Below are 21,852 nucleotides of genomic sequence, written 5' to 3'. Positions count from 1 at the left end.
TGCGGTATATTTTAAATGAAAGCGTTCATACATTGTGAAATTATTAAGTATTAAATTTCACAATTTTGAAACCAATTTTTCTCTTCAAAAACAACGTTAATCTTCTTATTAAATCGACTTCCAATATGAAAAAAAATATGAAACTAAATTAATTGTAATTGTTTCTTTAAACAATTGTGTGTAGGTTCTGCTGTCTGTCGTTTATAGTGTGTTGAATGTTTTATGATTGTAACATAAAATTTTAATTCAATAATAAATAATGTTTGCGTGTAGATTTAATTGTTATAATAACAACATAAGCAAAATAAAGTCACATCATTAGCTGCTGCTCGCTGGCATCTAGTTCATTTTTTTGTTTTCTTTTCACTCTATCTCAGTATAGGTATATCTTTTATTTTATTTACTTCAATTTATCTTATTTTTTTTAAATATGTATCTTTTATTGTCTTTCTCTTTTTTTTTCAAATTTAAACAAAAAACAAATGATGAGATTAAAAAAATCTTTAAATCACTGTGAAAGTACATATTATAAATTTATTTAATTTAAACAGTTATATACAAAAATATTTTCACGAAAACATGATAAAAAAAGTTCTTTGGTTAAATATTAATTATAAATGTTTAGTTAGTAGGCCTGGCAACAAGTATTTTTGTTTTAGTTGATATATAATTATAGCATTTTGAAATTTTACGGCCCTTTTTTACTTTTCTAAAATGACTCATGTAAAGATCGCCTATAGTTAGCTATATACATTATTTATTTTTATATTCATTTGAAAGTCATCTGTGTAATATAAGCCGACTTTCAGTTGCTTAGAAATGACATAAATTTTATAGTTTTATAGCAATATTTATATTAAATCCCATATGCAGTTTTTGAATTATAGATGCATATCCGTTTGTTTGTTTCAATTACTTTCACAAAAGTCCAAGAGAGTTCCTTGTCTGGCTTTGTTATAGATTTTCAAATCAGTCGTTAAGTCAAAAATAAGTAGAATAGAAACAAAAATATTTATAATAATTTCATTTTTCTCCCCTAAAAATTTCCTTTTTATATATAAAATCATTCCATGTTAGAATCGCCATATACGGAGATAAAATTTATCAAAAGTTTACAAAACAAAAGCACAACTCGAACAACTCCAAAATTCTCCATAAAATCCACTTTTTATCAAATAATTAGTTATGATAACAAATTTATAAAAATTACTAGAACCATATTGAATTCTAATAAAAGAATTATACTTCATTTATTTATTTCAATATTTAAAACTTAATTTATATGATATTTCTTATTAATAATAAAATCATTAACTATTTTCCTTTCCATTGTATCTTTAAATGTTTTTGTTTTATTTTGTTCTTCTTGTAGGTGGTTTTGCAATGGTTTTTCTGGCAAAAGCCAATACAGGCAATGCCAAATACGCTCTCAAGCGTATGTATGTTAACAATGAACATGATCTGAATGTGGCTAAAAGAGAAATACAAATAGCGGTAAGTGCACACAAACCTATAACTTAAATTTTATGTCTGAATTTCAAATTTAAGTAAATTTATTCCATGCAATTAAACTTGCAACTAAGTCTGTTTGAAAGCAAGGCATTTATATAAAAAATTAAAAAAAAAAATCCGTTTTTCTTCTTAAACAGAGTAATTTAAGTGGTCATAAAAATATTATTGGTTATGTCGATTCGAGTATAACACCAACTGGTAATGGTGTTTGTGAGGTTTTACTACTAATGCCATACTGTAAACATCATATGCTGGCCATGATGAATGCACGGTAGGTGGTGCCTGTTATCCTTGCGTATAAATTCCTTTTTGTTTTTAATACACAAATTCTGTTTTAGTTTACAAGTTGGTTTTAATGAACAAGAAGTCATGACAATATTCTGTGATATTGCTGAAGCTGTTTCTCGGCTGCACTACTGTCAAACACCCATTATACATCGTGATTTGAAAGTGGAAAACATTTTGCAAAACGATGCAGGCAATTTTGTATTATGTGATTTTGGTTCGGCTACTGCTAAAATACTAAATCCTCAACAGCATGGTGTTACTGTGGTTGAAGAAGAAATTCAAAAATATACCACACTCTCCTATAGAGCACCAGAAATGGTAGATCTTTACGGGGGTAAAAGTATTACCACAAAGGCGGATATTTGGGCTTTAGGTTGTTTGCTTTACAAATTGTGTTTTTTCAATTTACCCTTCGGCGAAAGTACTCTGGCAATACAAAATGGTACCTTTTCCATACCTGACAATTCTAAATATTCCAAAGGAATGCATCAACTTATAAAATTTATGCTAGAACCCGATGCAGATAAGCGTCCAAATATATGGCAAGTGTGTGAAGTAGCATTTCGTTTAGCTGGCAAAGATAATCCTGTACAAAATTTGCATGTAAGTATTGACATTAAAGATTACTAACAGAAACGTGTAATTAATAAGTATGATTTGTTCCATAGAAATCGCCTCCAGTAAATTTTGATCAATTAGCTGTGCCTCCTTTTGAGTCAGAAGCCAAGCGTATATTATCGGCAGCAGCTGCTGCTGCCAAAGCCGCCAAACCTCAGACAGTAGGCATAGTTGAGTCTGGCACAAGTGTAGCCCCGCGTCAGAGGCCAAAGGGTTCGTCTGCCGCTATTCCTCAAAAATCCTTGGGCTTGGGTTTACCTCCTAGTCCTTTACCCCGTAACAATATTACATCGCCACAGCCACAACAACCCGTAGTCGAACAATTCCAAGCTATTTTTCCCGCTATAACGCCCACAATACCACCACCACCACCACCCGCTCAAGCCACAACAAATACAGTTCAGCCACAAACTCAAACCGAAGCAACCACAGATGTCCCTAGCACTACTACTGCTGCTGTTGCTGCATTAAAACAAACAAAGAATACTGCTGCTCCGGAGATCTTAAATAGTCTATTTGAGTCATCCGTTTATCCAGATCCTTTTAGTGAAGCTTCTCCCACACCCCAACTACAAACTGCCGAAACTGCTGGCACAACTGAGGAAGTGCTTAAAAGCACTGTAACTGACATTACATCTTTAGATTCTACGACCATAACAACAGCAACCGCTACTACAACTATTGCTGCGGTAGGCGTTGGTAGTAATGGTAGTGGTGGAGACAATACAATTGCTCAGTTGCTTTCGCCACCAAAATCCACACACATTAGCAATGCTTCCGGCCATCGTCGTAATGTTAGTGACACATCTGCTTTCAACAAGTGAGTATTTATTAATGACTAATGCGTCTGTGTTCTTGTTTTTTTCTTTTCTTTTCTTTAATAAATGTTATGTCATTTATTTCATATAAGCTGTGTAATAATACAATAACTAGGAAAAACTATAACTATACCACAATTATATAATCTTTAGCCATTAATAAGTTTAACAATTTAAAAATATGTAAAACTGTTTTACATTAATTTCTTTTTTAAGTAAATATTATATTACAAGAGTTTTTTTAATATTTGTGCATCATTTCGATAATAATACATATTTTCAAAGCATTTAGAAAATAATGTCAGTTTTTTTTACTATTTTTTTAATTTGTTTAATCTTTATTCTTTAGTTATTTTCTTAACAAATATATATTTATTTCTTTTGCATTTAGGCCCCGCAAAGAATATCGTATTATTGATATTATGGCAACTATATAAACAAAAAATAAATCTCGTTTTATTCAATATTTTTATTCTTATCATATTGTACTTTACTTTCATTTCATGGCACATTTAATGCACCACCACCAAAAACTATTTCTCTGGTCTAAACTACCCCTCAAATAAACTACCCAAACTGTTTCCAAAAAAAAAAAAAAAAATCCAACACACAGAACCTTTGCCAATGAGACCTCACAATTTCTAGCACCTTATGATCAATCTGTTAAAAGCCGAAGTGGTAATTCATCTACTGGCAGTGGGGGTGCTGGTGATACTGGCTTAACAAGCAATAATTATGGTGGCTCTAATCCCGGTTTATTTGCACCACCTGCCACGCAATCTTCGGTGTCAAATGCCGAACTGACAACAACACAAACATCACAAATGAGTCGTGCCTCTATGGGTATTGGTATGGGTGACACTATAGCAGCACGTGTTGATACTTGGAATCCATTTGAGGAGCAACCTTTTGGTCAAATGACTGAGGATCATATATTTGAGGCAGAGTTTGATAAAATACGTCAAAGAGGCAGTCAAGGAAGTAAGTTTGAAGTTATTACATAAAATCTAACAAAATATAATATTTCAAATTCTCTCTTTTGTAGGCATAACCGCAAAATCTGCATCGACTACTTCGACCCTAACGCCAACTGAAACAAATTATATGGCTGCTACACCTGGTTCTGTCAATTCCAATACTTCACAAACGGCTTCAACAACTCTACCGCCACCTAACACAGCAGCAGTTAATGCCGCCGCAATAGCTCCATCAATACCTGAGGATCCCTTCGGTTCCGCACCATTTAGTTTGCCCCCCGGCTTAAGGGAAAAAGCCGCATCTTTACGCAAAACTGGAGGTAAAGCATAAATTTTTATTATTGTTACTTTTTTCTTTTAATATTTTACTAAATATACTACAAAAATTTGCCTCTAAACCTCCTGATTTCCCCCCTTACAAAAACCAAAGCCTTTGTGCAAGCTTTAAGAAATACATAACACTTTAAAGAGCTGTACTTTAAGCTTTAGTGTTATGATTTTTTTAAGGTTTTGTATTATCCATTAGTGTAATGGCTAAATCTGCTTAATTTAATCCTTATTTTGGTTTTATACTCTTCTTTTACGTTTTCTACTTTATGTTCTCGTTACAAAATATTCTAACCGAAACCAGTTCCCAGTTAAATTTTTCTTGCTACTTTTTAATTTTGTTTTATATAACCAAAACCAAAAAAAAAAAAAATATTAAAGGAAAACGTTTTTATTCTTTTTTTCTTCTTAATCTTCTTCATGATTTTTTTCGTTCAAAAGATGAAAATCAATTAGATAATACATCTTAAACACACATTCTCTCTTTATACAAAAAAAAAATAGTATAAATAACCAAACTATTATTAAATACAAACCTTAACTTATTGTGGTTCTAACCAGAAAAAGAAAAAAAACAAAAAACAACCAAACAAAACTTAACTATAATATGAGATAATTTCAATTTCAAACTAACTTTAAAACTAAGAATCAAATAATAAATTATTACCACACTTGCGTCTCTTTCATCATCCCACACCTACCAACAAAAAAAAAACACAATCTAACACTTTCAAAATAGTGGTGGTTTTACATTGGTCTTTTTAATATGTATAATTATATAATTGTTAATATTTTATTTAAAAACTGTGCTGATAACATTGTAAATTATATATATATTTTTATTAAAACAAAATTTGGTTGTGGTTTTTAGCTAACAAATGAAAAGAAAATTATATATAAAACATTTGTGCGTATTTTTCTTAAATTTGTCTTTGTTAATAAAATCTTGTAAACTAAATTTATTATTATTATTATTTAAACAAGGATATTATTTGGCATATCACATTGTATAAAACGAAATCATTAAATAATTCTTTGTAATTAAAATTTAGCACAATTTATTTAAATACTTATAAAATTATTTTAAGTTCCTTTTTTATAATTAAAATAGCAAATTATTTAGTTTTTGTTCAACAGAAAAAACAACAAAAAATTGTAAGGCTTTTGTAAAAATTCACTTTAAAATTAAAATGGCAATATTAAGACAATTGTTATTAATAAGAAGAAAATTATTAAACATTGCTTTAAAGATTTTTAGGTTCTACCTTTATTTTAAATTATTGTTTAACAATTAAATGATACTCTAATGTCCCGCTAGTCCTAGCCAAAGGCTTAGTTAAGAGAGAAGAAATTTGAAATACTTTTCATAGGTTTTCACAGCACAGTTACATTTATGTTTTTCCACAAATTTCAGACATTATCAAAACAAGCACTTTCTGAAATCAACTGATCAGTTTTCCTGAATTCCTTTATAGAATTAATATCTAGTGCATTATGAAAAGAAAAGCAATCACCAAATCTAATTTCATTTTATAAATCTTCAGCAGAATTTCGAGAAATATTACTTAACCTAACCTTGTAAGACAAAGCTGAACATATGATAACCTACACCTATCTTCTATATACATTTATAAAAATTGTTATATAGATGGTAAAAACACTGGACTGATTTCCTTTTATGTTTGCTAGTATCTTCTTGTATGATTGGACTATTTTTTCGGTTTAAACTGTCTAATGGGCGTGGCAACTATAAGATATCTATAGCAGTTGAAATCCTTTAAATTTGCACAACAGTTGAGCCTAAAAAGGCGTAATAGCTGTTGTAGACATGGAACCATGTAAATAGAGCTTTGTACATGTATTTAAATTTATAATAAAAATGGGCGTAATAACTCCAATATTAAATAGATACTAATAGCCTTCCAAAAGAAACAATAGGCGTGGCAGATGCCAAAAAAAATAAAATCGTATGTAGGTTAAACTGAAATTGTTAGAACTGCATTTTAAATTTAATAACAGTTATGTACAGACAAAAAATGCAATTTAGCAAAAGTGGGCGTGGCCCCTCTCATGCAAAATACAAACAAAAATTATAATAGGAAAAGTTTTGAAACTTTGTACGTATAACAGAACTTAAATATTTTATAAAAAAGCAAACTGACAATGTAAATAATAAAAATCTTATGCATGATGGAAAAATCCACAAAACTTCTAATGAAATCTGTATGTTTGGGACAAAAATTGGTGAATTAGCACCTCAAATAAAAAGTAAATTTGTACAGCTGGGTAACTAAATAGTTAAAGATCACAAATTTTGTTCTACTAATTTCAATATTCGTAAATATTCAGTTCACATAAAGCGGTCTAGAAATAGTGGGCGTGGCACTTCTCTAAACAGTATAAACTTTAACTCGTATATCTGGAAATCTAAAATAGCTACAGTCCTCAAATTTTGTATAATTAATTTTGCACATTTTCCGCATACAAATGGGCTCGACTCCTGCCACAAATAGTATTGATATTTATATCAGCTACAGTCATTTGAGAGTCTTTATGGAGAGATTTAATATGAAACGAAATTTTCAGAATTCCAGAGAATGACTAATTTCTAATAACAAATAATTTGAATTTTTCCTAATATGTTGACTTATTGCCCATAAAAATGAGAAGGGTTATATAGGGGTAGATATAATTATATACCAATTCTTATAAAGAGAAAATTTGGTTCATACAAAAACTTGTTTAAGTTAAAATAAATCTATCTACTGGTATTTTAAGCCTGAACATTAAAGTCATATTATGAAGGGAAACTTAATGTGGACCGATTAAAATACCAAACTGTATTTTTGTGGTAAATCCTAGCGTTTAGGGCCTATTGGACAGAAAAAACTCAATAAACCGGTGTAGGGTACAAATATAAGTGCACTGTGTAAGTTTATTTTTCAATTGTCAAAATATTAAATCAAAATTTATAAAAAATTGCACTTTCTTTGCAATAATAACTCTTAAACAGAGTATTTTTTTATTTATACCTTTCCTTTAAAATATATTTACCCTAAAAATATTTCGAAAAAACCAAAAAAACAAAATTGCTCAGAATATATTTTTATTTTTAACAGCAGTTTAATAATAAAATGTTATTACAAAATTTAAAAAACGAGTTCCTTTACATTTAAATAAAATTGCTTTCATGTGAATTTATTTAAACATTAATTATAAAAATCTACAATTAAAAAAAATATTAAACAATAAAGAAAAACAAAACTCTACTAAAAAAATAATAAATAAAGCAATCAAACACACTTTAGTAAGGATTGAAGAATTAAAGGGAATTAACGAATTGAAATTAGTTATTCAAAAGATTAAATATTTTTGCTATAATAACTATATTCTTATTAAAAAAACAACAAATTAATAAATATATATTTTCAATTAAATATTAAAATCTACATTGTGTATATTTATATTATTATTAATATATTATAAACTATAACCAAATTATTACTATATATAAATACAAAATATCAATTATAAATAAACTAAATGGCCACAATAAGTTTGATTTAAGCAAAACAAAAAGAAAAACAAAAAAACATGGATGAAACAAAATATAAATAATAAATTATATAGTTTTTGATTATTTGTTGAATATACATACATATTCTCTCAATTAATTAGTTTACTACAAAAGAATGAGTAAATATATATAAATAAATAAATGAATAAATAAACAAATAATTAGCTTAAGTTATAATGAAATGTATGCATTATTATGAAAATATTATATTTCACTAAATAAATTAAAATTATATTTATGAAAAACTTAAAAAAAACGAAAATAATCAAATTAATTTTACTTTTTCAAAGAAAGCCTCTTTACAAACCAAAAACATTAGTTATTTAATTTATCCTTATTATATTCTTTTTTTCCTTTGTTATACAAATATTGTACTTAATCAAAATTATTTATATTAAATTTACATTGTTGTTGTTCTTTTTTGTTATATAATTTATTTTAAAATTCATTTTATTTTTAATAACTTCATTGGCCTTAAATGTTGTACAATATTATTTATTTGTTAATTATTTATAATTTTAAGTTTTATTGTTGTTTGTCATTTAACATTCAACTTCATTTTCAAAAAAAAAAACCTTTATTCTTTATCCTTTAAACCTATGTGTCTCAGTGCTTTTTTACAAGTCCATGATACATTTCTTTTTACTTTCCATAATACCCAAGTTTTTATATACATTTTTTTTATAATTTATTTATTTATATTTTATGTTTATTATAATTTTTAGCACTCAAATTTAATGCCTGGTAGTCTATTTCATTCTATGAAAAGAAACAATGCACAATTCATTATAAATTCAGAAATTCATTAACAGTTTGTTAAATAACAAAGTTTTGTAACAAATGTCTATTGCCCATTTTCATTTATACATATATACCTACTACCACACCCATCCATTGACTTTGTTGTACATTTTTAACACAAAAATATAGCTTTTATTTAATTTAAAAAAGGTAATATTTTAAAAATTCTCCAATGAGTTACAAGGGGTGTAGAAAATAACATAAAATGTATTTTTTCAGGTTTAAAGAAGTTTAGTATTGTTGAGTAAAGTATGGACATCTAATTAGTCTACTTCATACACTACAGTGTTTCTACAGTAATCTTAAATAAAAACAATCATAACCGAGTAATGACTTTCGGTATAAATCGGCACAGTATATAGCTTCCATACAATTGAAAAATTTAAATTGGGCAACCTACTTAAGCAACCAAAAGTAAAATATTTTCCGCGGGTAGATAGATAGATAGATAGATAGATAGATAGATAGATAGATAGATAGATAGATAGATAGATAGATAGATAGATAGATAGATAGATAGATAGATAGATAGATAGATAGATATATAGATAGATAGGTAGATAGATAGATAGATAGATAGATAGATAGATAGATAGATAGATAGATAGATAGATAGATAGATAGATAGATAGATAGATAGATAGATAGATAGATAGATAGATAGATAGATAGATAGATAGATAGATAGATAGATAGATAGATAGATAGATAGATAGATAGATAGATAGATAGATAGATAGATAGATAGATAGATAGATAGATAGATAGTTAAATAGATAGGTCGATAGATAGATAGATAGATAGATAGATAGATAGATAGATAGATAGATAGATAGATAGATAGATAGATAGACAGATAGATAGATAGATAGATAGATAGATAGATAGATAGATAGATAGATAGATAGATAGATAGATAGATAGATAAATAGATAGATAGATAGATAGATAGATAGATAGATAGATAGATAGATAGATAGATAGATAGATAGATAGATAGATAGATAGATAGATAGATAGATAGATAGATAGATAGATAGATAGATAGATAGATATAGATAGATAGATAGATAGATAGATAGATAGATAGATAGATAGATAGATAGATAGATAGATAGATAGATAGATAGATAGATAGATAGATAGTTAAATAGATAGGTAGATAGATATAAAACATAAATAACATTCACATAGCCAGGAAATATTTTCGGAATTTTGTGATAATCAGCACATAGTAGGACAAATTGGAAAAAGCGTCTTCAAGAAGTTGTTAGGACAAATTGAAAAAAACGTCTTCAAAAAGTTGTTATGAACATGTAATTGAACAAAACAAAACAAATTTTTTGTTGTTACAACTAAGCCTAAGTTGACAATATTTGGCAGAGTATTAAAAATGCAATTGTCGTGAGAACGATGTTTATTAAGTAAACTAATAGCTGAACGCCATTATTGTGAGAAAATATAGCATTACAAGACTTCCTAAAGTAAATAAATCTTATTAAAAAGTGATGATTGTATAAAATGAAATGACAGACTTAAAAATAGAATATTCTACAACTTAACCGAATTATCTTATCTATTTAACCACCTCTTAACCAATAACACTAAATCACTCATCCACCCACCCACCGACCTATTCACACACAGACACTTACCGTTTCTCTCAAATCCTCCCGCCTCCTTCTCGCCGTACATACATACTTACACAATTTTCAGTTCATTTCTTTTTTATCACATAAAAGAACTTAATTTTCTTTAACAGCTAAATACTTTATGGGTAACAACAACAACAGCAGCAGCATTACAACAAATACAACAGCTACAATAAATCCCAACAGTTTGGTGGGTGCTGCCTATTGTGGTGGTGGTACTACCTCATCAACTTCCTCCAAATGGCTTTTGTCACCCACACTAGAGGTATCAAGCGAAGAAAAGACTTCGCTTATAAATAATCTTAAAACCGATTCCGAAGGCGGTTGTGTTGGCGATGGTGGCAGTGGTTTACTACAAGATCAAGATGATGCTTTAGTTAGTTTGAGTGGAGCCTCGGTGGCATTAGCTTCGGGAGGTTTTGTTAAACTTCCACTGGAAGATCGTAATAAATATGAAAAATTGCGCAGTAATGATCAGCCCACATCAGACGATTCGGATTCGGAATTTTTTCAGGAGGATTACAGTGCCGGTATAACCACCTCCAAAAAGGCCATCTTTAAACAAATTGTAACCAATAATATACCAGATACTATACACAAAATACAACAGGCAGCCTATCACAAAGTGGACAAGACACAAATTAAAGTACCGATTGTTAAGAAACTAAGAGAAAAAACCACTACCAAAAGACCCTCTTCGGCGGCTCAGCAAGTGGCGCAGCAAGTAAATGCTGCTTTAGAGAAACACGAGAAGCAACAACAACAGGCAGCAGAAATAGCAGCGGCTGTTGCAGCCGCCGATGAGGCTAACAAAGACAATGAAGATGCTGATTCCATAGGCTCAGCATCTGATCTACGAGCTGAAGATGACGATTACTTTGATGAGAATCAAATGAACAGTGTATTAAGAAGCAATGCAAAATTAAAACGTCCCGATATGGATGGCATAAGTGAGAGTGTAAAAACTTGTAACTCTTCGGCTTATCATGCAGAGTGTGAATCAGTGACTACACATGAAGATGACATTAGTCGTGTAGTCGTTAAAGTGCGTATGCGTAAAAAAGATCGCATTGCTGCTTTACAAGCGGCCTATAATGAGGGAAATGCAGTTACAGCTGCTAACGTTGCTGGTAAACTGGCATGTGAAGAAAATGAGCTAAGTCCCACTTCTAGTGAATTCATTAATAAATTGGGTGATAAACCTTTATTACTTGATGATGAATTGGCTTACAATTCGGGTGATTCCACAGATTCTAATAATAAAACCTCTAGTTCTGATGAGCCCATACCACATAATCCTCTAGATGCAGTCGATAATGCTAATAAAATCGTTAAAACTGATCCCGAGGAAGAATTGGATGTTTTTGCTATGGCTCCTTTTAAAATGCCTGAGGGACTGCCACTTAAAACTACTTCTCGTAAGAAATCTTTGGAGGCAGATAAAGTTAAACCTGCTTTAAATCCAACTGCAGAAATATGGACATCTACACCAGTTAAAAATATGAAGACAACATTCTCAGATTTTCATATGAACACACCCACAGCCCCAGCAGCCGGAGCAGCTACACTAACGTCTTCACAAACTATAGAACATTTAACGCCACTTCATACAGTATTGGATGAGTTCAATGAACCCGTATTTAATCCATTTGTTAATCCTATAAAACCTAAGCCGCAACAGCAACAACAACAGCTACACCACCAGCAACAATTACAAACTAATGATAAAGTAACAAACAGCCAACACATACAAAGTTCGTCTCATTATGGCATGGTAACAGTTATCTCCTCAAATGCATCAGAGACCTCTGCTCCCAAAGCTGCAACGGCAGTGTCCGCAACTACAGCAGCAACAGAACAGCGCGATTTATTTGATTCTGAGCCGTTTCCTCAGGTAATTAGTAAATGTATTAATAATATTAAACCAGACATTGTCAGTTGTCAGAAAGGCTATAAAAACCATAATATTGTACAAGTTAAAACTACCGCTTCCACTTCTACGACCTATACAACACCAACAATACAACATGAATCTAGGCCCCAACTTGTAACTGTTAATCACTCTATTATAATTAATAAAACACCCGAACCGACATTTTCCACACCACAACAACAACAACACCAGATTCCTATAAATAAGTTTGCTTCACACCAAAAAACGAATGTGAATGTTAATGTTACTCCCTTGGCTACTTATGTTAATGTGCCGCCTTTAGCATCATCCTGTGTCTTGAGTGGTTCAGCTACTAAAATACCTAAAACACAAAATGTAAATGTGATTATTCCTCCTCCCAATGCTTCTGCAAGGTCTAAACAAATTGTTGACTTAAATACTCCGAGCAATTCCCAGGTTATGCAAATTTCTTTAAATGCCTCCGGGAAGACAACTACCAACTTGCCCGCAGCTAATGTTACTTGTCAGGCACTACCTCCCCATTTGTGTGCTTCCCCTGGTAGTGAACAGTCAATGTTTCCCATAGCTGATAATGCTTTTGTTCAAATCTCTCAAGAACGTTGCTCGGACTTTACGCCAGACGATGAAGAGGAGCCAGTTGTTTTGCATGCTAAACATAATGCCGACATGGATTCAGCAAAGACATCAGTCTCCTCCACCAGTCTATCAATAGCAAACACACCGGCAGCAGTAGCAGCCCCAGCCACAAAACACAAAGAAAAAAAGAGCCATCTGGGCGTAAGGACTCTGCCAGCAAAGTTGTCACAAAAAGTTAAAGGAAATTCCTACAAGAAAGTTTCCGGTGATAATCATCACCAGCAATTGTCTTCTACCAATACCGGCCTTACAACATCTGCTTTAGGTTCATCATCGTCTTCGCTAAGTATGTGCCCCCCCAAACAGAAACACCAACGTTCCAAATACAAATCTCACACTGATGAATTTGATGACGAAGAAGATTACGAAAACATGTTATCGTCATCGAACACTGCAACTAACAACTCTACTACTACACAAACACAAAAACATTCGAAATCCTTTTCGGGTAAATCCTTTGGTAATTCTTCCTTCCAATCGAATTCTATAAAAAATTCCGTTAAAACAGGCTTTAGTAATATGTCCTTCGAAGACTTTCCTTCGGATCAAGAAATGGACGGAGGTGGTCGTATGTCTCAGGCTCCTCAGGCCTTACCCTTTGAAGTTGTACGCAATGAGAAGGCTCTTTTAGAAGCCGAAAAGAAATTTGGCTCTTTGAAGAGACGCAATAATCTATTCTCCTAGAAAAGAATTAAACCAGTGACAAAACAGTCATTGAAACAGGAATTCAAACAAATCCTTCAGAAAGTATTAAAATCATCATCATCGTCTTCGACGACGACGTCACATAATAAAAAGAAATAATGTCTTTCTAAAATCAGTCAATTATTATATACAGAAAGGTGCTAAAGATAAAAGCATTATTAGTTGAAACTAATTCTTTAAACTCTGATTTGAACTCACTTCTTGATAATGTAAAGTAAAGGCTAATATTTTTTTAATATTTAGTCGGATGAAATTTTTAACGTAATCCACATATTTGCAAATTCGATATTATGCTATATAAATTTAATTTAATTCAATTAATTTTTTGTGTGAAAAGAATTAATTTAAAATTTTCTAATTCAATGCATGAAAAACAGCTGTGATTTGCAACTGAAAGTCAATTTGTAACCACAAAATTTACCAAATCTAATTAATTATAATTAGTAACTTTTCCCGATTTGCTTAAATAACAGATATCGAATGTGCATAATTTATGTCAATAACGATTAAACTATACATTCCAAAATGATAACTATTAAAACAATTTAAAAATACTTATTGTATAAAAACTACTTTTGAAAATCTCAAAAAAACAAGCGAATTGCTACAAAGAAATTTTAAAACTGTTTCTTTTTTTTAAATCGAACAAAAAGTTTAAAAATCTCTTTTGCAAGACTGATGATGATCATAAACACTATTAATCCTCCCAAAAAATGTGTTGTTGTGGCAGCGGAGGCTTTCTTTAATATAAAACTAAAAAGAAATACGAGTAAAAAAATGCCTTTAGAATAATAAAAACTGCAGAAACTTGAAAAAAAAGAAAACAAAAATCACAAATCCTAACCTTAAATAATATACTCAAAAAGCTTTTAGAAGACAAATAAGAAAAAACCAAAAAAAATAAGAAATTTAAAATAATTACCACAAATAATATTAAAATATATATTTATACAAAATTATATTAAAGCAAAAAAAGAAAAAAAATAATTAAAATGTATACAACACGAACATTTAATTTAAAATTAATACAATTAATTTTATAAGGTAAAATTATGTTTTGTTTTTTATATAATTTTCTTTTTTTTTTTATTTTAATTATTTCCAAATATCATTACAGTATGGATAAAAAGAAAGAAAGAAGCCTTAAAAACACTAAAAGTACTATGCTTAATAACAAACACAGAACAAACAAAAAAAAACATAACAAACAGACACACAGTTTTATACAGTCTTTTATAGCAGAACTATTAAAAAAAATAAAAACTTTTTAAGAAAATGTTATCGAAAAAAAAAAAACAAGTTTTTATGGTTTAATTGTATTAAGTGATGATATGATATTTATATTTCTATATAAAATTAACAAAAAACTAGAAACTAAAAGTTTGATAAATGTTTTCAAAACAAACTAAAATATATAATTTAATAAATTGTCAAATCTAATCGTTAAAATATAAATTTAAATTAAATACTTGCGTTCTTATAACTATATTTAGCATATACAATTATCTTAAATCCACTTCACACACTTTATACCTTTTATTGTTGAATTTATAATTATCATTATTATTATTATTATCTTTAAAACATACATACATATAATTAAAACATAAACATTTATTTAAATACATATAACTACATATATTTAATTTAATATTTTATTATGAATTATACTCTCGTTATGCGTTTGTATATCAATCAGAATTTATTATAAATATTAATATTATTATTATTATTATTGCTTTTAAAGTGCTGCTTTTATTTTACATTTTAAACACAAAAAATATATATTCCATTTATAATTATTTCTTAACGTTTTAACACTACGGATACATAATTGTATTATTAAATTTATTACATATTTAATTCAGTTTTTTTTTTTAATTTAAAAAATATATATATTTTAAAAACACTTTTAAACACTAAAATTAATTGTTAATATTAGAGTCCCTATTTAAAAAAACCTTATCTAACCAAAGTTTATTTTTTTAATTTATTATTGTTTTCATTTGTATTCTCCATTTAACAATTGGTTTTTAATTTTGTTATTTTTTATATTTATATATTTTTTTAATTGCATAACAATTTATTAATAAATAATTTTATCAACATACAATATATATAATATATACATACATACAATATTTAAAAATTAATAAAAAAAATAAAGTAAAATTGTTTAACAATGTTACACACAAGAAATAAAAACAAAATATTAAAGTTGTTTTATTTGTGTCGCAGTTTTAATCAAAAAAAAAAAATATTGAAACATTCTGTAAGTATAAAAATTAAAATTTTGTTTTTTTATACTTAGTTGGAAATACTGATAACATGACATTTGTTTAAATAATATATTTAATAAAAATTTTATTATTTGGGCCTTATTCATAATAATATATAAAAGGTTATAAAACAAAATTTTCACACAAAACTAGTTTTATAAACCTTTGATAAATGGTTATGAATATGACACAAAGGGTCTTTGCAACACTGTTTATATTAGGGTTCTATAAATCGACTTTAAAATAATCGAAGAATATACTTTTTGTCGGAAAAAGTCGACGAATCTTTTTTCCAATCGAAAATTTGAAGTTTTTTTCCAACAATTTAAATTAAATTTAATAATTTTTATTTAATTATGTTCATTCAAATTGAAATTTTCTACTTAAACAATTTTTATTTTTCGTTTTATGAATTTCTTTGTTACGTAACGTATGTATATCCCTTATGTGAAATTACATTAAAAAATTTATTTCATTTCGGAAAAAGTCGAAAAAATGTCGAAAGTCGAAATCAGTCGGAAAAAGTCGACTTTTCATAAATCGCAAAAGATCAGGGATGGATGTATTTTTATGTAAACTCATACAAAAAAAAACGATGTTTCCATTCTACTTTTTTATTGTGTTATACCACCCTATAAGAAATGAATGACCGAAACTAACACATACAAAATGATTTTACTAACACACATGCAACATTTTTTTTATAGAATTGTCGAAAAAAAAATTAATGGATGATTCCATCAACAATGACAGTCAAATGACCGGTAAAATGACCGTTACTGAACCCAATGTGTGGTATAGGGTTGAATTTACATATGAAAGAATGAAACAACTACATTTTGATTAAAATGTATTAAAATTTATATTTTGATCAACAATGACAGCCAAATGACCGATCAAATGACTGTCACTGTGTTACAGAGTTGTATTTTTCGTCGTTACAAATTAATTGTTTCTGCGAAAGCCAAAGATCAAGAAGCGAAAAAATAATAAAATTACAAAGTCTTTAAATTATTAAAAATAAAGAGAATTATTATAAACTAAATTTTAAAAAAGTTCAGGAAGTGGATCAGAAGATAAACAATTCGGAGTTTAATCAATCAATGGTAACATAAATATGTACTTATGATTTTTATATTTCGATATTTATGAATACTTATGTATTTCTTTACAGACAACTTATTTCCACAAATTAATAGGAGCATCAGAGGACTTAAGATTCTGCGTGGTATGTAAAATGGTGAAAAGACTGGTAATTTATGTATATGATTACTATATTAATAAAATTAACAATATATATATATTAAAATATCAATAAATTGTGTTTTATTATAAATTGGTATAGCCGTCAGATTTGACGGATATTTTCATCAAGTGTGATTAGTCAACAATGACCGATTAATGCATCATTTTTTTATTTGTTAACTGTGATGGATATATCCATCAAGCATGATTAGTCAATCATGACTAATATTTATATCATTCATGATTAGTAAACAACAAAAGAGTGAGCAGCTCAAATATATGTTTTAAAGTCGATAGAATTCATAAGTGCGAGGGTGATGCAACATCACATGAACACAAATGTTTCCATCACTTTTTACATATTGCCCTTAAGAAAGTGATGGGAGCTTTGTTCTACGCAATGATGGGTATATTCTCAGTAGTGCCAGTCAATTGACCGGTCAAATGACTGTCACTGTTCTTATAGGGCCAATCAGGATGTACTGAATACAAGGTGACATCATTATACCAGCTGATCATTGTTTATAATTTTTTATACATACAGGCTTAAACCGCACGTTTGTCAAACTCCATATAAAAAAATTTTGATAATCGTGCGTTTGCTCTCAAGTGCTGATACCTTGTTAAGTATACCATAATATAAATTGTGTAAACTCAAAATATAAATCACTACTTATATTTTCTTTCGCTCATAAGTCTAAATCTCATACAAACTCATACAAAAAAAAAAACTGTTTCCATTCTACTTTGTTATTGGTATAAAACAATCAGGGTGTACTGAATACAAGGTGACATCATCCCAGCTGATCATTGTTTACAATTTTTTATATATACATATATGTTTGTCAAACTCCATATACAAAAAATGATTAAGTATACCATGATACCAATAGTGTAAACGCATAAAATATAATTCATACGAATTTTATTTTCTTTACGGATGGAATTTCTCTATAAGTCTAAAGCCACTTTTAGAATTATTATAACTTAAAATTTGAGACCACTTTTAATCCTATCGAAAGTTATGATCATGATTTACATATTATTCAAGTTTTTTTTTACATAAAACAGAGTTAAAGCGCCTTTTCGCCCAAAAAACAGCAAAAAGGTACGTTAACACCTATTAAATATTTGACCAAAAAAAAACGTAACCACTATTTTTTGTTACAAATGCATGATTTTTGTAACTGCAAAAAATTCGAAATAAATAAACACGACGCTGTAAAGTGATAATTTCAAATATGCATACATATGAATATTAACTATGTACATATAAATGAATAAATGTTTAAAGAATATAAAAACGTGGAATTTTTAGGGGTTACGTTATTTTGTTAAATATTTGATAGATGTGAACATATATTTAAAGTGTTATCATAACTTTCAAAAAAATGGTAGGTTCCAGATGATTTTGGTAGTTTTCCGATAAAAATTTTGTAGGATTAAAATTTAGTCTGTGGCAACGCTGCATTGCATATACCGCAGCTATAATAACAACAACTAAAATAATAAAGTGTTTATGCATTATTCATTTGCAAAACAAAAATAAATTGTCAATAAGTAAAATAAATTTATTATTTTATTAATACCTATAATATTTATGCCTGCATTATTACAGTTGTTTGATCTCATTTGAATGTAATACTACCAGGATATATAAAAGACTCCTTTTAAAATAAGGTAAGAATGGCTTCAACGCATGAGGAGCAACAACAACGTGTTTTAGTTAAATGTGGCGGCTTTTCTACACAATTGGCCAATCATGTTGGTGAACGTATCGATGGTGACCCATTATGGGGTTCACGTTTCGATTTGGTTAATCCTACTGCCGTAGTGCAAACACATTTAGATTTCTTGGAAAGTAAGTACAATATTTTTACTAGAAAATTGCCTATGTGTCATCATTACCATTCGGTAAAATACAACTGATTAGAGAAAATACTGTTTTGCATTAGGATTGTAGTTTTCTATAAAATACCCAAAACTTTTTCAGGATTTACTGTGCATAAATATACCAATTTTTTGTTGATTTTTTGCCCATTGTAAAGGTTTTTCTTAGAAATGTGTCTGGGTTTAAAACAGGTTTGTAACAACTTTAATGGAATAATGGTCGAACAACCAAATCAGAGGAGAAATTTATAAATCGATTAATGCATGTCCTTATGTACATACATTTTATATCTATGTATGTAAACATTTCATTGTACGAAACTGTAGGTTTGATAAACAGCACTTTTTTATCCTAAGGACAAACATTATTAATTAATTTTAGTAAAATTTGTTTATGATTTCACATAGCCCCAATAAAAATTATTATTTATACTAGCAAATGTCACGCTATATAGGGACTTCTTAAAAATATTTTTGTAACGCTTGTAAAAAAACCTTCCGTTCTTACTTACATACTTATTTTATTATTAAAATCAAGTAATATTCATAATCAAACTTCTAACTAATCACAATTATTACAGATGGAGCACAAATTATTTTGTCCAACACTTATCAGTCCAGCGTTGAAGGCTTTATGAAACATTTAAAACTTTCCAAAGAAGATTCCATACAATTAATGCGCAAAAGTGTACAACTTGCCAAAGAAGCTCGAGATAAATATGTTGAGAAAATCGAAAAAGCAAATGGCTCACTGGAAGCTGGTCTACCATTAATATTAGGTTCCGTGGGACCCTATGGAGCTATGCTGCACGATGGTTCAGAATACAATGGTTCGTACACTGATAAAGTTTCCAAAGAGGAGATACAGAACTGGCATCGTATACGCATCAATGCTTTATTGGCCGAAAATGTAAATGGTTTAGCTGTAGAAACTATACCGTGCCCCAAGGAAGCTGAGGCTGTAACACAAATGATTTTAAATGATTATCCAAATGTGAAGTTTTGGGTATCATTTCAATGTAAAGATGAATTGCATTTAGCTCATGGTGAAAATTTCGCCAATGCTGCCAAATCTATATGGGATATGGTCAAACAGGCAAATGCCAGAGAGAGAATCTTTGGTATAGGGGTTAATTGTGTTAACCCAAAGGTAATTTTGAAATTTACTTGAAAGAAATTTAAGGATGTATTGGGAAATTAAAATATTTTTCATTTTGTTAAGTTTGTGGCTCCTTTATTCAAATCATTGCACGTATTATTAGATGATAAGGATTTACCGCCCTTGGTGGTGTATAGTAATCGTGGCGAAACTTATGACTTGGAAAAGGATGAATGGGTTGACCAGGACAAATGTGTGCCACTGGAGACATATGTACCCGAATGGATACGTTTAGGTGCCACTGTTATTGGTGGCTGTTGTCGTGTCTATCCAGCCGATATACTTAATATACGCAAGTGCATTGATAGCTTGGGTAATAATAATATTTAAATGTTACTGCTTATTGATTTGAAATTAAATAAAAGATATAATAATAATACTTTCAAAAATCCAAATACAAATTTCATATTCAATAAGGTAATTGAACTGACCTACTTCTTAATGCAGTTTGTGCAATACAATTGCATCAGCTGCTAAGTTATGTGGAGATTATATGTACTTAATACTTAATAAATTTTAAATGTCGATTAGCTACTAAGCAATGTCAACAAACCTTTATTATTAATTATAATACTTTATTTTTATATTTTGCTACAGTATATTGGAAAACAAAATCTGTCTGATATTGTCTAGGGTTATCAATAATTATTATGAACCAATTCCATGCTTTTGCCATTATATTGCTATTTTATTTTGGAATATTTCAATGTCGAAAAGTTATGTTTTATTTTTTGTTTATTAGGCATAACATATGTATGTCCATGTATGATGGCGTAAAGTACATTTTTTTGTGTACATTTCTGAAAGAATTTAGAACCCAGCAACAAATTTTCATTATCTTAAAATACGGCAAATAATACCACTATGTCTAAAAAAAAAAAGGAATCAAACATCAAGTCTATATAAACAAGATTTATGATTATATTTAATAACATATGTAGGCATGTATGATTATGATTATAATAATTAATAAGTAAACAAAAAACTAAAGCTTAAAAACAATATAAAAGTGTAATCAGTTTTGTTTTAGTAGTCTACGTATGCAAATCTATTAACCCATTTTAATTTGGTTTATTTTGTGAAATAAAAGGAAACATGTACTCCTGGTGAATGGTTTCTTTTCATAAAGAATTGACAATTTTCTGTTTAATTTTATTTTTCTGTTTTAAATTGATCTTGAACATTAAAGCAATAACTTCTGCGCTTGTATGTTTACTAGATCTGGTTGCAATGGATTATCAATTTTGTACATTTTATGAAAAATACTAGACTTGCTTTATTTGCAAGGTTTGCTATTGCTAGTTTTTGTAGCAAAAGTGCTTTAGTTTTCAATAATCCAACAAGGAAATACTGGAAATCATAATAAAATGACTTCGAAAATATACAAGATCTTTTCTAATTAATGTTTTGACAACAATTGAAAATTAAAAAAGCATTTGCTACTCTTGTGAAT

At 29.0% G+C, this 21,852-nt stretch overlaps 2 protein-coding genes across 3 annotated transcripts; both read left to right on the top strand.

Moving 5' to 3' along the window:
• The first annotated feature begins 1,373 nt into the window (after nt 1-1,373).
• On the top strand, nt 1,374-15,102 carry LOC119611226 (AP2-associated protein kinase 1). Of its 2 annotated transcripts, XM_037966740.1 has the most exons (9): nt 1,374-1,494; nt 1,650-1,783; nt 1,851-2,403; nt 2,469-3,238; nt 3,850-4,217; nt 4,282-4,533; nt 10,681-13,569; nt 13,630-14,870; nt 14,944-15,102. In XM_037966740.1, exons 1-8 carry the CDS (start codon nt 1,384-1,386, stop codon nt 13,803-13,805), a joined length of 5,253 nt encoding a protein of 1,750 aa, XP_037822668.1. In that variant the 5' UTR covers nt 1,374-1,383; the 3' UTR covers nt 13,806-14,870; nt 14,944-15,102. The 2 variants fall into 2 exon arrangements, with proteins under 2 accessions (XP_037822668.1, XP_037822670.1); XM_037966742.1 differs by lacking the exon at nt 13,630-14,870 and having other exon boundaries at nt 10,681-12,464.
• Nucleotides 15,103-18,758: 3,656 nt separating this feature from the next.
• On the top strand, nt 18,759-21,045 carry LOC119611228 (homocysteine S-methyltransferase 1-like). Its single transcript, XM_037966744.1, has 4 exons — nt 18,759-18,910; nt 18,969-19,211; nt 19,822-20,390; nt 20,463-21,045. Exons 2-4 carry the CDS (start codon nt 19,037-19,039, stop codon nt 20,727-20,729), a joined length of 1,011 nt encoding a protein of 336 aa, XP_037822672.1. The 5' UTR covers nt 18,759-18,910; nt 18,969-19,036; the 3' UTR covers nt 20,730-21,045.
• The last annotated feature ends 807 nt before the right edge of the window (nt 21,046-21,852 follow it).

Source organism: Lucilia sericata, unplaced genomic scaffold (genome assembly GCF_015586225.1).
Source record: "Lucilia sericata isolate MDLA Ls3-8-SP2 unplaced genomic scaffold, ASM1558622v1 Contig001392F_arrow, whole genome shotgun sequence".
NCBI lineage: Eukaryota > Metazoa > Arthropoda > Insecta > Diptera > Calliphoridae > Lucilia > Lucilia sericata.
This window is presented reverse-complemented; position numbering and strand designations above follow the sequence as displayed.

Excerpts from the sequence above, each read along its gene's own strand:
- LOC119611228 (XM_037966744.1), top strand. The coding sequence starts at position 19,037 with ATGGCTTCAACGCATGAGGAGCAACAACAACGTGTTTTAGTTAAATGT. Across the intron at positions 19,212-19,821 it reads ACATTTAGATTTCTTGGAAA|ATGGAGCACAAATTATTTTG; the intron begins GTAAGTACAATA and ends CAATTATTACAG. Across the intron at positions 20,391-20,462 it reads TTAATTGTGTTAACCCAAAG|TTTGTGGCTCCTTTATTCAA; the intron begins GTAATTTTGAAA and ends CATTTTGTTAAG.
- LOC119611226 (XM_037966740.1), top strand. The coding sequence starts at position 1,384 with ATGGTTTTTCTGGCAAAAGCCAATACAGGCAATGCCAAATACGCTCTC. Across the intron at positions 1,495-1,649 it reads AAAGAGAAATACAAATAGCG|AGTAATTTAAGTGGTCATAA; the intron begins GTAAGTGCACAC and ends CTTCTTAAACAG. Across the intron at positions 4,534-10,680 it reads ATCTTTACGCAAAACTGGAG|CTAAATACTTTATGGGTAAC; the intron begins GTAAAGCATAAA and ends TTTCTTTAACAG.